The sequence below is a fragment of the Hydra vulgaris genome, chromosome 15, assembly GCF_038396675.1.
Source record: "Hydra vulgaris chromosome 15, alternate assembly HydraT2T_AEP".
Classification (NCBI taxonomy): Eukaryota; Metazoa; Cnidaria; class Hydrozoa; order Anthoathecata; family Hydridae; genus Hydra; species Hydra vulgaris.
Window position 1 is genome coordinate 7,065,908 of NC_088934.1, and position 18,025 is coordinate 7,083,932.

At 26.5% G+C, this 18,025-nt stretch overlaps 1 protein-coding gene and 3 non-coding genes across 4 annotated transcripts; 3 read left to right on the forward strand and 1 right to left on the reverse strand.

Moving 5' to 3' along the window:
• Nucleotides 1-4,386: 4,386 nt before the first annotated feature.
• LOC136092379 (tubulin polymerization-promoting protein family member 2-like) lies at nucleotides 4,387-12,334 on the forward strand. Its single transcript, XM_065820495.1, has 3 exons — nucleotides 4,387-4,662; nucleotides 7,134-7,281; nucleotides 11,968-12,334. The coding sequence occupies exons 1-3, from the start codon at nucleotides 4,499-4,501 to the stop codon at nucleotides 12,157-12,159; spliced, it is 504 nt and encodes a 167-aa protein (XP_065676567.1). The 5' UTR covers nucleotides 4,387-4,498; the 3' UTR covers nucleotides 12,160-12,334.
• A 4,442-nt stretch (nucleotides 12,335-16,776) lies between these two features.
• Nucleotides 16,777-16,862, forward strand: trnay-gua (transfer RNA tyrosine (anticodon GUA)). The gene is given in 2 exon segments: nucleotides 16,777-16,813; nucleotides 16,827-16,862. It is a non-coding gene; the product is annotated as a tRNA-Tyr (tRNA).
• A 370-nt stretch (nucleotides 16,863-17,232) lies between these two features.
• trnay-gua (transfer RNA tyrosine (anticodon GUA)) lies at nucleotides 17,233-17,318 on the forward strand. Its single transcript is given in 2 exon segments — nucleotides 17,233-17,269; nucleotides 17,283-17,318. It is a non-coding gene; the product is annotated as a tRNA-Tyr (tRNA).
• A 585-nt stretch (nucleotides 17,319-17,903) lies between these two features.
• Nucleotides 17,904-17,989, reverse strand: trnay-gua (transfer RNA tyrosine (anticodon GUA)). Its single transcript is given in 2 exon segments — nucleotides 17,904-17,939; nucleotides 17,953-17,989. It is a non-coding gene; the product is annotated as a tRNA-Tyr (tRNA).
• Nucleotides 17,990-18,025: the final 36 nt, after the last annotated feature.

Genomic DNA, 18,025 nt, shown 5'->3' on the forward strand with positions numbered 1-18,025 from the left:
ATTATTGCTATTATTTTGTATTATTACTATAATTATTACATATATCATTATTATTTGTTTAACAAGCTTTTCTTTTTTTCTCTCTTTTTACAATGAGCATTTGTAAATTTTTATTGATGTGGTCGTATAAAAAAAAACTTAAAAAAACGTACTTTTACTCGGATATAGTAATGTGGCTCTATATTATAGACCCACATTATTCTACCCAACTATATTGTAAATTAAAAAAAACTATGCAACTTTCCGTATTAAAACTAATTGAACCTAACTATCTAGTAGCTTTTCTTCCAGATAAATCATTCTCTGCATGTTAAAGTCCATTTTTATTACTCTTCTTTCGAAGTTTAAGATTTTTATAAAAGTTTTTTGTTTAAAATGTATGCAACATTTTGAATCAAACTACTTAAGAACTTTCCTGGTAAGATAATTAAAATTAATTAGGGATTGTCCTATAATAATTACACAATGCTAAATTTATTTTAAAAACAAAAGAAATTAGAAGCTCTTTTACTTTCATTAAAGTTAAAAATGCGCTATTTTAACTTTTTATTTAACTTAAAGCGTGGGTTCTGGCGTAAAGCACAAAATAATTTGTTTGATGTGGGCGTCACGAACCCAAATTCACTATCACAAATAGAATTATCTATAGATAAAATATACACTAAACACGAAAATGAAAAAAAGAAAAGTTATTACGAAAGAGTTATAAATATCGAACACGGAACCTTATTTTCACAGCCACTTATTTTCTCCATAACTGGCGGAATGGGTCCAGAATGCTTGGTATACCACAAACATCTAGCCGAACAAATAGCTGAAAAGTCAGAAGAAAGATGCGATAAAGTTTTAACTTATATTAGAGTTAAGCTCTCTTTTATTATACTAAAATCACCTCTTCTCTGCTTACGTGGTTCGAGGTCGCTACCGTCAAAAAATCTCTCCAATGCAACGGACGATTTCGGACTAGTATGCGACGGTTTAAAAACTATACAAATTTTTCCTTTATATATTTATTAATTTTCTTTAAACAGAAGCAATTTGTATTAACATTGTATTTATTATTAAACGAAAATAAATTTACATACGGTTTAAAAAAAAACTTAAAGTTCTGCGAAAGAAAAATTTATATAAAGTTAAATTTATATAAAATTATATATAAAGTTTAATGAAAATCGCTTATATATAAGCTACGTTGATTTTTTATTTAAATTAAGACTCTGCGAGGGAAAACTTTTGATCTTTTTTGTTTATTGTGAAAGTTGTTATTGTGATCTGAAAGTTGTTATTGTGATCTGTTTTGTTTATTGTGAAAGTTTGCGTTATGTACCGTAAACCGGGGTAACTTTGTACCAATTTTGATAAAGAAGATAACTTTTTGAAAAAAAGGAATATTTTTCCAAAACTATTTTGATGCTAAAAGTTGTGCATTACTAATATCATTTAATTAGTAAAATGGCGTATTCATTGTATTCATCAAATCCAAGATTTTATGAAAATCAGATGTAAATTAAGTGTTATTAATCACATTTAATGTAATTTAAACTTACATTTAGCATTTATTTCAGAAATGGGTACCTAAAATATGTCAAGAAATTAAAGAAGGAACAATAAAAATAAATATAAACAGTATTAAAGAAACATATTAGCTAAAATAATTTGATTTATTTTTATTTTTTTTTTATTAAATGTCAGAAAAAGCAAAAAATAAGAGAGTACTAAAGAATTAAACAAACAATTTGTAACATAAACTCTGTTTAAAAAAAAAAAAAATTAGGCATCTCTTTAGTAATCTATCATAAATTCAGTAGTGACTGATTCACCTTCAGATGGTGTTTCTGTTTCACTATCGTATTCTACAGAAATAGATTGTCCTGGTTCAATTTTAAGTCTTTTTTTGGATATATTATTTTTATTTTTACTTTGTGTAACATCTTTTTTATCACCACTGTCATTTTTTTTCTCATTTAATGTCTAAAAGACCTTGGTCTAAAGCTTTACGAGAACTCAAGACGTTTTCACTTGGTAACTTGATATACACTGGATTAGGATTAAATGGCACCAAACCACAAGTTCTAAATCAACTTATTAAATTTTTTCTTGAACATTCATTAATGGATGTCATGAAATCATTCAGGAACTTAGAGAAATCTTCTTTTGGAAACGTTGCAAATTTTTTATCACAAGAAGTAAGTTTCCAAACTAGAAGTATACTTCTCCATGCTTTCTTTAATGGTGCAAAGAATGCAATATCAAGAGGTTAAAGCATATGGGTTGAATTGGGCAGAAGGCATATGAATCTAGGCAAAAGAATTTCTCCGACACCATTTCCACAAAACATTATAGAGAAACCAACCTTACTGCAATTCATTATTCTCTCAGGGTACTTAGTTCCACATTTCATAACAACATTTTTATTTCCAGGGTCATCACGCAAATTTGTTTCATCATAATTTCAAATGTTATAAGGTGGAATTCTTTCAAGCTCAAGTCTAATATTGTCAAAATAAATTTTTAGTTGTTCTTTGTTTATAGCTGCATGTTTTCTTATAATATTTGATGCAATTCTATGGGTTAACTGTGAACATTTCATAAAACTTGAGACCCAATCATCACCATTGTTTTTAAATATTTTTACAGTACAATTTTGCAATTTTAAATAACCAGCAAATAACATTTTAACATCAAGTTTATTTAATGGAAATCTCCAATCACACATAACCTTGATTCTAGATGAAAATAACTGCTCCTTATCATAAGTAAATATGGCTGGTGCACCAATGCATTTTTTATGCGTTGACTTCATTTTATTATGTATAGTGCTTCCTGGTATACTAAACCTTTTTGAGGCTTGATGAATAGACATACGTTCATTAATTGCACCCATACACTCTTTCAAAAGAACTGGTATTAGAACAAGTGTTTATGCACATTTTCCAACACTATGCTTGTTATATTTACGAGGGATTAAGCTTTAAACAAAAGTAAATATAAACAACACAAGCAAACTGCAACGTAGTAATTTATTAAACTATTATATAATTTTATTAAATTGCAACTAAATTTAAAAATAAGAGTCTATAAATTTTAATTTTGTAATAAAGTTAATACAATTATGATTTAGCAACAACAACAACAAATAGTTTAACAAGAAAATATACTTTTTTTAAAATCCTAAAATACATTCATGCTAAAAACTGTTTTTCAAAATAAATTGTTCCGATAACATGCTTCAAAAAAATACTCTAGTAATAATAAATAACGATCAAACTACTTTAAAATGAATATTATTTACATGGCCAAAGTTACCCCAAAAGAGTATAAACCTACGGGGTAACTTTGACCACCCTGTAAAAAAACCAGAATGTTGTTACTTGAGCCAAAAACTTTTCACCTAATTTTATCTGAACCTTTGTCTTTAAAACAGAAGTAAAACTGAGTTGTTTGCTATCATTTTTATCTTCGCCCAGACAACATTCTGTTTTACAGTTTTTGATTGTGTTTTACCAAGATGTAGTTTTCATTCTTTTTTACTTATAGTAAAGAGCATTTGCAACAAACTTCATATAAAAATTTAAGCAAGAAAGATTGCATTTACAAATAAAACAAAAATAGTAAAACGTTACATAACTGTTAAAAAGTTATAGATGTTTAATTAAAATTTTTAAAAATGGCCAAAGTTACCCCGCTGGCCAAAGTTACCCCGGTTTACAGTAGTCTATGGATGATTCCTTTGTTTATTAGTGAAATTTAGCGTTGCGTAATTTATGGACGATCCCTTAGCTCTTTAATTTGTTTATTAACTGAATATACTCTGCGGTGGTAAAGTGAAATTGAACACTTAATTTAAAGGAACTAACTAATAAACATTATTTCTAAAAATAAACCAAACATAGAATTTAAAATAATATTACGTTTTGTAATCATTTTATAAGCATTTTATAAATGTTTTATAAAACATTAAGTCTCTACGGACGAGAGGGTAAAAAATTAAGAAATAGTATTATTATTAGCTGCTAAAACTGCAGGATAACCCATTACTCCACCCTACCCTAATCTTATTTTTATAATTGAGCTGGAAGGGCTGGCTTATCGAATTGCTAATGCTTATTGCATTTTGAAATAAAAAATATTCGTCTAAAGTGTTTGTAAATAAATTTGATAAAATTGCTTTCTTTTAAGTTCGATTTCCAGCTTCTTTACTCCATTGTATTTTCTTAAAAATAAAATTCTCCAGTAAACAACATACCAACAAATTTTTTCCTTTATATAATTTATAAACGACTTTTATCGACTGCATCTTTTTGTAGAATATTTCGATAAAAAAAGTGTTTCTAATTTGCTTATGGTTGTTAAAGAAAAAGATGTTTAAAAGAAAGCGTTTTGTTCGTAAAAAGAAAAATTCAATAGCTTCTTAGCAACGCCACGCCTAATTTTTTCTTGTGAGAAGAAGGTAAAGATTTTTAAAGAACTTTGATTATAGAAGACAGTTATTCAAAAAATGGAAAGCGTTTTTAAATCGTTTTGTGCATTTGGATCAAGAAAAGATGAAACTGTTGATCTTATGGATAACGCTAAATTTTCAAAACTTGCCAGAGATTTGAAAGTTTTGGATAAAAAACTTACTAGTACGGATGTTGATATTATTTTTAATAAAGTTAAAAGGTATCCTATTTTTACATTCGCTTTATATGTTTTAAAACTCAGAATGATTGATAAAAAATGTTAAATAAATTTATAAGAAAAAACAAGCACAATTTATGGCTCAAGTGCTCATATGGGATGAAATAGTACAGCTTGTTTAATATTGTTTTGAGTTTACTTTTTTGAATTTAAAAGAGAAAGATTCATGTTTATTATAAATTTTATAATATTCATATTAATTAAACACATTAAGGTTGGGCAACCCAAATATATAAATCTAAAATATGCAAAGTATGAAGATGTAATTCAATAATATTTAACAAAAATGCAAAATTTTTCTTGTTATAAAATAAGGCTTTTTAATAAATTTTATCAATGATATGTAATAATTAACAAGTTGTCTTTGATAATTTTTTTCATTGATATGAGGGAGTTTTTAATAATATAATCTATTGTATGACTAATATTTTTTTCTAGTTGGTATTGTTTTATGGGTTGAAGTACTTAACTGGGACATGTTTTTTTGGCTCTTTTTTTTATTATTATTATTTTTTTTGGATATTTTTCGGAGAAAAAAACATAGGGGTCTGTTTTTTTGGGAAATATTTCAAAATTGATCTTTTAAACTATTAAATTTAACTTTAATAACAATATCTTAATTCATATTTAAATTAATTCTGAGATTTACTACAATTCTTTTTATTTAGGTATGCTTAAAGGGTAACATGGTTGGAGCAGTCATTATAAAAACTTCTTAGATAATTTCATATATGTGCAGTCATTTGTAATAACTTCTTAGATAATTAATGTATATATTAGGGTACCTTAAACCTCCTCTAGATAAAAAATCAGAATTCAGTGTTTTTCATGTGTTGTGGTTATCTTTTGTGATAAATTTAAGCTTAATTTAAATTTAATTGTCCCATATAAGTGCATGCTTAAGTCAATTTTTTTATTCAATGGGTCCCTAATATTGTTTTGAAAAATTTCTTAATAAATAGATCAACTTGGAACTCAAATTAAAGGAAATTTTATATAAATTCAAAAAAAAATTGTAAAAAAAGATATCAAAAACTTATAAAAACATGTTTTTTATTTTTGATCAGAAAAATCTGCAGTTTTTTTTGCAATAAAATCTAAAAAAGGATAAACACAAAAGATAACCACACCACATTAAAAACACTGAGTTATGATTTTTTCTATCTAAAAGGGGTTTTAAGTTACCATAATATATATATATATATATATATATATATATATATATATATATATATATATATATATATATATATATATATATATATATATATATATATATATATAAAACCAGTTACCCATTTATTTAAACCTTTAAATCAAATTAGCAAAATGTGTGTGAATAAATATATTATGAATCATCAGATAAAGGTGGTCTAGTTTTAAGAAACTCAAAGTCAGAAAGCTCCCACTAAACTTTTTTTCTCCCATTATGATTTTTCAAATTCAAATTTTGAAAAATCATAGTGGTAGAAAAATCAGCTTAATTTTGTGTCGTCTGAGATAACACAAATTTAAATTGAAAAAGTAGAGTTGCAAAAAAATGCATTTTTTTGCAACTCTACTTGTCCATACTAATTAATGCATATACACTCTACTGTATTTGTCCCATTATAATAGTTAATGTATGTTAACCAAGTTTTATAAAAACTTAACTAAGTTTGAAAAATATCTAAAACTGCATGAAGTGCTGTGATTTGATTAGGTCTAATATTGTCTAGTATCAAGTACAACTTTTTAATACTTTAGTGTGTTTTGGGGTTTACTTTTTTTATTTTTTTCTCAGGATGGATAAAAGGGTCTGTACTGTCACTCTTTATAAGTGTGTCCATTAGTTAATTCAGAGCCGAGAAGGCCACTACAGATGAGGAGACTACTTAATAGTGGTTATAACCCTCTCTCAACTTCATAACTCCGAAACACGAACATTGACAAACAAGGCCGCTGCACAGAGAAACAAGTTGAGCGCGGTACTACCAGGGACATGGTGGGGATTGTTTTGTTTGTTTCTTGCATTAGAGTGGTTTAAAAAACAGCATTTTTGAAAAATGGGGTTTGCTATAGACCCTAGAACATTATTAAAAGTTTTCGAAAAGTATGTTTTGTTGGGTCTTAAATGAAGCGAAGATATATAAAATTTCTAAAATGATAATAATATTTAATAATACTTTTTTCTGTTTTTCAATAAAATGATTGTTTTTGAAATTTTTATATAATTTTGCTTTACTTGAGACCCAACACCACATACTTTTGGAAAACTTTTTTTATCTAATATATTAGACCACCTTACTTGCATCTTTGGAAATGTCAAAAGGATGCTGATTTCATATCCTGATATTGTTGTATTAAAAACTTATTATAAAAAAACTAAATTACATTATTATTTAATTATGTATTTTATACAATAATGAAAATAAAATTTTTAGTAGTTTATAATATTCCTTTTTCACCTATAGTAAAACAGAAAGAAAAATAACTTATCATCAGTTCGAAGATGGAGTAAAGTTAATGGCAGAAAAGAAATATCCTGGTGATGCAGAAGGATACAATAAACTAAAGGATCTTATAAACTCAGGAAGCGGACCAACAGCATCTGGTGTTACGGTAAAAAAAAATGTTAAATTTAACTCTTAACATAACTCTTATCCATAATGATAATTGGTTTTTAAGTTATATTTCAAAATAAAATTTGAGTTGTATTTTAGTTTTTAAATAGTTTAAATTAAATAGATTATTAAAAAAATATATAATTAAAAAAATAATAATGGTAATAAAAAATTTGAATTTTCAAAAATTTATGTTAATTACTTTATATATTTTGGGATAAGGGGAGATAAATACAGTTGTGCATAATATCTCCCTAAATCACAAAAAAAAAAGTTTTTCAAAGGTCATGTTGCGCCTTGAATAAAGCAAAAATTGAATTTGTAAAAATATTAAAAAACATTTCATAAATAATTTATAGTTTAGTTTTTAATTTTTAAAATAATATGTAAACATGTTTTTTGAAAATTAATTTAAAAGGCTAGAAAAAGTTTCAAAAAAAAAGTTTTCAGTTGGGCCTATCAATTATTATTGATATATTAGATAGCTCCAACCAAAAATGTATTTTTCAAATGTATCAATTTAAAAAAACATATTTTTTAAAACTGATACATTAGATAGGCCTAAACCAAAACCTTCAGTCAATTTAAAAGCACTACTTGCATGTTTTACCTATTTAAGTCAGTCAATGTATATACACTCCCTGCATAATCTACCTAAGCACTTGCGTTATCACAATACCATAATGCATTTTGATATTGATTTTTAGATAAATAATAGATAAGGTGATAAGTTAAAGAATAGATAAGGCTATTAGTTATGATGGCACTATTTAGTTAGGTAATCACAAAGCGGTATTTTGTAATTGTGATTAGCCATTAACTAATTAAAATTTCGATTTTGACTTTTTTTGATTTACTAAAACAAAAAATCACAGCAGTTACGATTAAACCGCATTTTTATGTTAGGGCTTCATTTCTTTTCTTCATCATTTTAGTATAAAGTGATGGATATTTGGCTCTGAAAGAAAGAAAATTTTTATTGCATTTTTTGACTGACTATTTTTATACATATTCCATACTTCAATTTTTTTTAGTAAGCAGTAGAAAAAAAATATATGTATGTATGATATATTTATCAGTGGTTAGGATATTAGCAAGCGTCTAAATTTTAAAATACCTGTTTGAAATGTGTTAATTAATTACAATTGGTATAAAAAGTTTAAAAAGCATATGGAATAGACTTCGAAGTATGTGAAATAATGGACTTACCATGACCCGTATAATATGGGTAATGGTATATTCCATTTCTATATTTATTTTTTATATAGTCGTTAGTCCAATGATTTTTAGCAAGTAGTAGAAAATAAAAGTTCTTTGTTTTGAGTTAATGATTAATTTTCAATACATTGTAACTTCTTATTGTAAAATTGTAAACTTCTAATATAAAAAAATGGGACAGAATTATTTTTTTTTCTTTATAAAGTTTCAGACCATTTGCAACTTGATAGGACCCATTAATTAACTTTGAAGAAAATAAAAGTTTAAATCTAAAATCTTTTTTCTTATAAAAAAGAAAGTTGTCTTTTTAATGTGTGTTAAATGCACAGACTTCACTAAATATCTGAGCACAATAACATAAGTATCGTGACATATGCACTACAATTTTCTCCCAGTGTTTTGATGTTTTAATTTTCAGTTTTTTTAAAAGTTCTCTCCTTTTCGTTTATTATAGTATATAATATCTTTATATATGTTATGTATATAATATCTATAGAACTTCAAAAATGTTTTGTTTTGAATTTTTAAAAATTAAAAAAGGTTTAAAAAAATATATAATGTGCAAGCATAAGGATTTGAACCATGGCAATGCAGTTCAGAAACGCTGCAAGCTAACCACTTCAGCCACAAAGGCGTATTGTTTTATTAAAGTTTTAACACTATTTAACAAAAGACTTTAAAAATGATAAATAAAGGCTATAAATCAAAATTAAGGAGATATTTCCATAATGCAATTTTCAAGTAAAAGTAAAACTGTAAAACTTGATATATGTTTCAGCATATCATAATTTGAAGTTTACATAAGTTAGATATTTGCATACACTTTTTTTCTCATTTTTTTTATTAAAAAAGTGCTGCAACTCTTTCTCGCCATTACCTTGGTTGCAATGACTGCCAAGAGTTTTGTGTCAAACACACACAAGTTGGAACTACTACTACTAAAACTACTACTATTAAGTTTAATAGACTTTGATTACCTCTTAAAAAAGTTTAAACCTAAAAAACTGCAATTGTTACCAAAAAAGTTAATTTCTATGCCCCCGCAACTTCTAAATGCATATGCTTAAAAATTAATTTTATTTTTAGGCAATATTTTAATTATTGTATCATTTTTATTTAATTCAGTGTAAGGGTGTAAATTATTATAAATATAAAATCCTATTAATATCATTATAATTATCAAATAAACCAAATTTATAGAAAAATTGCGTTTTGATAGATGAATTACTAAAATATAGAGAGTTTTGTTTGCACCCAGACAATCACTTAACTAATATGAATAAACTAATATTGGTTACAATTATAATATATTGGTTACAATTATAATATATTGGTTACAATTATAATATATTGGTTACAATTATAATATATTGGTTACAATTATAATATATTGGTTACAATTATAATTTTTATCATTATTAAGTATTAAAGTATTTTTAGTTAAAAAAATTTTTACGCATTAAAATCTAATAAAAGAAATTTTTTTATAAAATACATATTGTTTTTGAAATTTTGATGAAATTTCAGTTTATTTTAGACCCATGATATACTTTTGAAAAACTCTTTTTTTTTGATAATGTTAGGGACCCATCAAATCATCTAGGGCCATGTGGGATGTCTGAAAATATTTTTAAAAAGCTAACTTTGTAGTTAAATGTTATTTTACTACATAGAGCACATTAATTTTGTGTAATAAAAAATCTTTATATCTAAATAATACTAGCTCAAACCCAAACCTTCAGTCTTCATAATTAATGCATAAAGTTGCATCAATTTTATGCATCATTTTTGGATGTGTTTCTGTGGCTTTATGTACATTAGATTTGCAGGTTTTGCAAAGCAGTTTTTGTGTGTGTGCAGTAAATAATCAATTGGATTTTTTTAATTATGGGCAAAAAAGGCAATATTTTACCACATAAAAAAGTTGAAGTAAAGACCCTCCTTAATGCTAAAATCTTTTTAAACCATAAATTATTACAAAGATTGAAGGTTTCTGAATCTAGTGTCAGATTAAAAAGAAAATTGAGGTTGGGGATGAATTGAACTTAAAACAAAAGAAAAGATGCTGATAAAAGAAATGTTTTTTACTTCAAGAACAAAAAGATGTATGAAGAAAATTTGCCTGGAAAACAGATTTGCTGCCAAAAAGCTGATAAAATTACAGCTCCAAGATGCTAATGTGATTCCTTCTGAGTGCAATTTTTGATATGACAAAGATGTGGACTTCTGAAGACCAGTTAGGTGTTATTATTTATCGTAAATGATACATTTAATATCATTTTCTATGAAACAAATAAAGACCAGCACAGATGTTTAGAATTTTATTATTTTCTTTTTTTGACAAGTCTTTTTCATCAATAAAAACAAATTTGAAATTTTGTAGAATAATATTCTGTTAGTGTGTCGTCATGAAAAAAAAATTTATCCTAGATGTGATGTTTAGACTGTTAAGCACCCTATGATCTAGTTAGTCTTGTATCATTGCCATTAGTCAGTGGCAATGATTTTAGACATTTGTATGTGGTATAAAGTATAATGAGATAAGATCGATACAAAAAAGTCTTATAAAAATAGTTGATTCTACGGCTCAAAGAGTGGTTTTCAAATTTAGAATCAATAATTTTTAATGCAAGGTGAAGCTCCCTGCCAAACGACATGGTCTGTTAAAGCTTTTTTGGAATAGAGAAATATCTTTCTGTTGGTTTACCTAAGTAATAGACCAATTATGAACCCCATTGAAAACCTGTGGGAGTTAAAGAAGGGAGAAGTAACTAAAGATGGGATTGATGGCAAGAAGATGGCAAACAAAACATAACTTTTAGAAAAAATCATTCATTTATGGAATCATCATCTTCAAATGCAAGAAACAGTGCAGTCTTGTATGTATAGTATGTCCTGCAGAATTGCAGTCTAGTAAAAGCTAAATTTCAACAAAATATTTACACGAGGTTACATTAATTTTATTTTTTTCAAAAATTGAAAAAAAAAATTTTCTTTGTGTTAAAACAAGGTTAAACAATAATGTGGATAGTAAAAAATATACATTCTACCTAGTAGAAACAATGTTGTATAATATCACTTGATAATTATATTTTTACATAGAATCTTATAGTGCGTATAATAGTTTGGCCAGGAACTTAGGGTTGGGGTTAACCATGCTCCTGGTGATACTCATGTGATACAATCCAACCCTGGCCAGGGACTGTACATATATTGGTGGCAATGGTGTATAAAAATGTATTTTCAATTAAATAATTTTAAAATATATATATATATATATATATATATATATATATATATATATATATATATATATATATATATATATATATATATATGTATATATATATGTATGTATATATATATATATATATATATATATATATATATATATATATATATATATATATATATATATATATATATATATATATATATATATATATATATATATATATAACTTTAGAAAACTGCTAAGTCTGATGCCGTGGAGCGTCTTACGGACACTTCTAAATATACTGGAAGTCACAAAGAAAGATTTGACGAATCTGGCAAAGGTAAAGGTTTAGATGGCCGACGCGAATTTGATGAAAAAGCTAGTGCAGGTTATGTTGGAGGTTATAAAGAAATGAACACCTATGATCAAAATCATAAATAGATACCAGTAACTTTACTTTTGTAATAAATTTAAGTTTTTAAATCTTATTTAAAATATATCATCACTAAAATTTAAATTAATTTTTTATTTTGCGTGCTATATTTTATTTAGATTAGATTTTAATCATCTTACGTGTGTAAATATTAAATTGAAAAGAAAATGATAAATTTTTTTTTAGCCTTAGTTGTAAATTTTCTTTACGGTTAAAACAAATTACGTGTACATATGATTTTTAATATATTTCAAATTGTTGTTTTTCGTATATTTAGTAGGTGTAGACTTAATGCAGCGCAATAAACCAAAATATTAATCTTTTTGTTTTATGTAGTGGCGCGATTTATCTTACCAAAGTTAGAAAACAAATTAGTAAAAAAGTTAATTTACCCTATTTATACTGGGTCGTGAAAGCCTATATTATATATGATCGCGCTCTTAAAGCGCGAAGCCAAAATTTTTTGAACAACACGATTAAACCAGAAACCTTGCGCACATTTAAAACCCAAATTAAATCATTTTAAGATATAATCGTAACATTAATTTTTTCTTGGTTATATATTCACATATACAACACCGCAATATTAGTATATTGAAGTCTTGGGTATACTGTCGTGAAGCGAAAAAGATAAATCTTCTAAACAACCCACTTTTTAAAACTAAAATTTTGCGCACTCTTGAAGCCACCTCAAAATTATTTATATTATCATAAATTATTATACTGACTATATTATCATACCGATCTTCTTTTAGAAGCCTTGCTTGATATCAAAAGTTCAGAATTTTGTTCTATAACTATAATAGCCTTTAAATGTTAGATTTTGTTAATAAAAGTAGTTTGTGGATATATATATATATATATATATATATATATATATATATTTAAACAACTTTAAAAAGTATTCTACACAATAGAGTGCTCAATGTTCTTAAAAGAACAGAGCAATTATATATTAGTAGAAAATCACTTAACATCTATCCTTAAAACAGCGTTTGCATATAACAATATTTCCAAAAAATGCATACTACAAGAAAAATTTGAAATAATTACACATGCAAATCAAGAATGCTTATTAAACAAAAGATCGGAGTTAATTTCTAAATGTATGCACGAAAATAAGTTTCTAAAAAACTATAAAAATAAATGAGTTCAAATAATACTTACATTAACTACCCTTTTTAAAAAAACATTTAAAAAAATAGCATAAGTAATCATTTCTAAAGAATTCTTTTTATAATAGTGTCAGCAATTTCCACAAATGTGTGAAAATTTACAGTAGTTAAGACATTTGCAACTTCCTGTAATTTAATTTTTGGTATATATTGAAATTTTATTAATTTGATCATTCATTTCTGATGAATCTTTGTTGATGAAACACAGTGTTAAATGGAAAAAATTTTTGTAAAGTGATTTTCTAAATATGTATATATATATATATATATATATATATATATATATATATATATATATATATATATATATATATATATATATATATATATATATATATATATATATACCCGAATTATTTTTATTAACGAAATCTAACATTTAAAGGCTGTTATAGTCAAAACACTTTGTAGTTTCGACTCATCAAACTTAAATAGTTTGTACAGCATTTTTTATATTATATATTTAATAAATAAGGTGTTCTATTAAAACATCTTAATAATAAGCTGTAAATAAGTTTTAACAAGCAGGCCCGTAAGAACAAAAATTTAATTGGGGAGGGGGTGTAACTTTTTTTACCATGACCTTTTTTTGTTTTTTTTAGTCATTGCAGCAGAGGCGTTTGCACACCTCCCCCCCCCCTCTCTTTCCCCACAAAATAATTTTTCAAATAAATAATTTTGAAAAAACTGACTGAAAAAGTCATTGTGCTTATCAGGCCCGGTTGCTACGGGCCTAATAAGCACAATAACTATTAATTGTACTTTGCAACATCATAATTGCGACTTAGGTATGTTAGTTATATTTATAAATTAAAGTAGTTTGTCGTTAATTTTTTTGATATAAATAAATAAAGGTTGCTCACTATTAAAAGTATTAGTCATGATTATTTTAAAGATGAGAAAATGATTTGAAAAAGTGTTTGCTACACAATAATAGTAGATTTTGTTAAAAGTAGATTTGCATATTATTTTTTTACAGTTAAAAAATCTTTTAAAATTTTTTTAAAAAGTTGGTTGACTTGGGCCACTAATAAATCATAAATGGGCTCGTTTTCGGCTGCAGGCCCTGCGGAACCTTGCTACGCTACTGTATTAACAGATTACAATTAATACTTTAATTTATGCAATATATTTTGGTTTAAATAAAAAAGTTCAATAATTAATATATATATATATATATATATATATATGTATATATATATATATATATATATATATATATATATATATATATATATATATATATATATATATATATATATATATATATATATATATATATATATATATATATATATATACAGTGGCGGCACAAAGTAAGGACAAATACAGCAGAAATTAAATCACAGCAACTTTTGTCTAAGTAATTACCAGATGAAAGCGTCATAGCTACATTTATTGATCTCTGTTGTGTTGACACGTCAATATCTTTGCACTTCCTGTTTACCTTAGCAACAAGCACATGTTTTTTTAGATAAATTAATATAACACATTGGAAAGTTGTTTATCATATTTTAAGCATAGGAAACAAGACAGTAGAGGTAAGTGATGTGCCATTGTGATATTAATGTCATCATTATTAATTGGTAGAAAATATGTGTTCATTGTATTACCAATCACATATTGAGTCAGTATATACCATTTAAGGTCATTTAAGGTCATCTAAAGCCCGATATGGTTACTGAGAACCAGCAGTCAAGGGTAACTATTGAGTTTTAAGGTATTCTCCACCAAGTTTTTTTACTTTAGCCAATTTTTTTGTGTTTTATTAGCATCTGCTTCCATTTTGACAGCTTCACTATCAGTATTAATATTATTTTGTCTGTTTTAGTTTAATTTAATGATCTAATATCAGTATTTTTTGTTGTAGAAAAAATGGTAAAATATCGTCGCTTGTCCCAGGAAGAGCGCCTCCGTGCTGTTTTCATGGCAGAAAATGGTGAAAATTATAGTAAAATTGCAACAATTCTTGGTTCTACTGCAAGCAGCATCAGGAAAATTGTTAAGAAACATCAGAATTCAGGTTCTACAGCAGACAAGGCACGTTCCGGAAGGCCAAAGAAGACGACGGCTCATATCGATCGGGTGCTGGTCCGCATGTCATTTCAGGATCGTTGCCTGACTGCACCACAACTAAGCCGGAGACTGTTGGAGGAACATGGAGTTAATTTGGCCTCTAGAACTGTGCGAAAGAGACTACAAAAAGCCGGATTAAGAGGGTGTGTGGCAGCAAAGAAACCTTTGCTCTCTGCCGCCAATGTCCGGCGACGGTTGGTCTTTGCCAGGTCTTTGACTGGAAAAACGTTATTTTTCCCGATGAAAGTTTATTTCAACTATTCTGTGGGGCAAAGAGACTGATTGTTAGAAGAAGAGTTGGTGAAAAGTTTAAAAAAGACTGTATTGCAACAAATGTGAAGCATGGCGGTGGTAGTGTTATGATTTGGGGGTGCATGTCTGGACACGGGGTAGGGCAGTTGTATCGGTGCATTGGGTCCATTAACCAAGACCAATACATTGGGGTGCTTCAGGACTCAATGCTACCATCTGCTGATACTCTGTTTGGACAAAGAAATTGGTTTATCTTCCAGCATGACAATGCGCCATGTCATAAAACAAAGAAGGTAACCAATTTCCTTCGTCAAAATGGAGTGGACGTGCTCGACTGGCCTGCTCAGAGTCCAGACATGAACCCCATCGAGAATTTATGGAGTGTCATGTTTTTTGAGCATTGAGGAAAAGAAACCTTCCGATTTGGATGACCTGTGGGTATTGTTACAAGGCGCGTGCAACAATATCCCACAGACAACAATCGATGGTCTTTTTGCCTCAATGTCTAGCCGTATGAGGTGTGTGATTAAAGCTCCTGGATACCATACCAAATATTAATAAAACAATGTTTATTTTACATATGTGTTCACTCTGTATGTAGTGTTCAATAATTTAGATAAGAAAACATACATCTCTAAAAATCTTTAGAACCTCTTAAATGTAAAAAATGCTAGATTCTGTCGGATTTGTCCTTACTTTGTGCCGCCACTGTATATATATATATATATATATATATATATATATATATATATATATATATATATATATATATATATATATATATATATATATATATATATATATATATATATATATAGATATATATAGATATATATAGATATATATATATATATATATATATAATATATATATATATATATATATATATATATATATATATATATATATATATATATATATATATATATATATATATATATATATATTAATATATATATATATATGTTTATTAATGATCAGCAATCTAAATAATCAAAACGGATAAAATAAAAAACTCAATTGTTTAATTTAGTAATAGTTCGTAACAAAATGCATACTTGATGCTTTATTTTATTTTCAAATTTTATTAGATTTTCTATTAAATTAATTTTCATGATGTAACCATCGATAGCTCAGTTGGCAGAGCGGGAGACTGTAGTTGAATAATCGATATCTCTAGGTCGCTGGTTCAAATCCGGCTCGATGGACATTTTGCATGGGTTTTTTATTATGCCGCTACAATGATTTTTTATAAACGGTCGCTGTTAAAAAATATATATATATATATACATATATATAAGAATATATTTTATTAGTTTTTAATAAAATGATAATTTTTAATATTTATATATATTATATATATATATATATATATATATATATATATATATATATATATATATATATATATATATATATATAATACATATATATATAATATATATATATATATATATATATATATATATATATATATATATATATATATATATATATTATATATATATATATATATATATATATATATATATATATATATATATATACATGATTTAACAATGATTCCTTTTTATCCATCCACCGATAGCTCAGTTGGCAGAGCGGGAGACTGTAGAAGTTAAACTGATATCTCTAGGTCGCTGGTTCAAATCCGGCTCGGTGGACATATTATACAAGAAGTCTCTATTTTTCACTTAACGAAGTTTTTCAGGAATTTCGTAACTTGTACCCTTTTGTTTTTATTTTTTGTACTCTTTTGTTTTTATTTTTTTCAGTTTAACAAAATTAAAGGTGGCCTAAAATAATTTTATTTTTTCGCTTGTTATGTGACTTGCTCAAAGTGGTAACTTTTAAACATACGGAATATTTTATTATCTTTTTTTTAAAAGTTTTTTTTTCTATTATTCGATGGTCTGCCTGCCCCAACCAAACCCACAGTCGATGTAGCAGCACTTCCTTGTAGCAGTGGGCTAAAAGATAGTCGATGTAGCAGCACTTCCTTGTAGCAGCAGGCTATAAGATAATCGATGTTTGTACTGAAGTCAATAAATATTACTTGTTTATATTAAAAAGTCACCACTTTGGGCAAGTCTCACAATAAGCGAACAAATAAAATTATTTTACGCCACTTAACTGCAGTATTACCAAATTAAAATATTTATTATTTTAATTTTGTTGAACTGAAAAAAATAAAAACGAAAGTGTTAAGTTAAAAAACTTCGTAAAGTGAAAGAGTTTTGCGTAAAATGTCCACCGAGCCGGATTTGAACCAGCGACCTAGAGATATCTATCTAAATTCTACAGTCTCCCGCTCTGCCAACTGAGCTATCGGTGGATAAAATATTATGCATTATATTTTTAATATCAAATA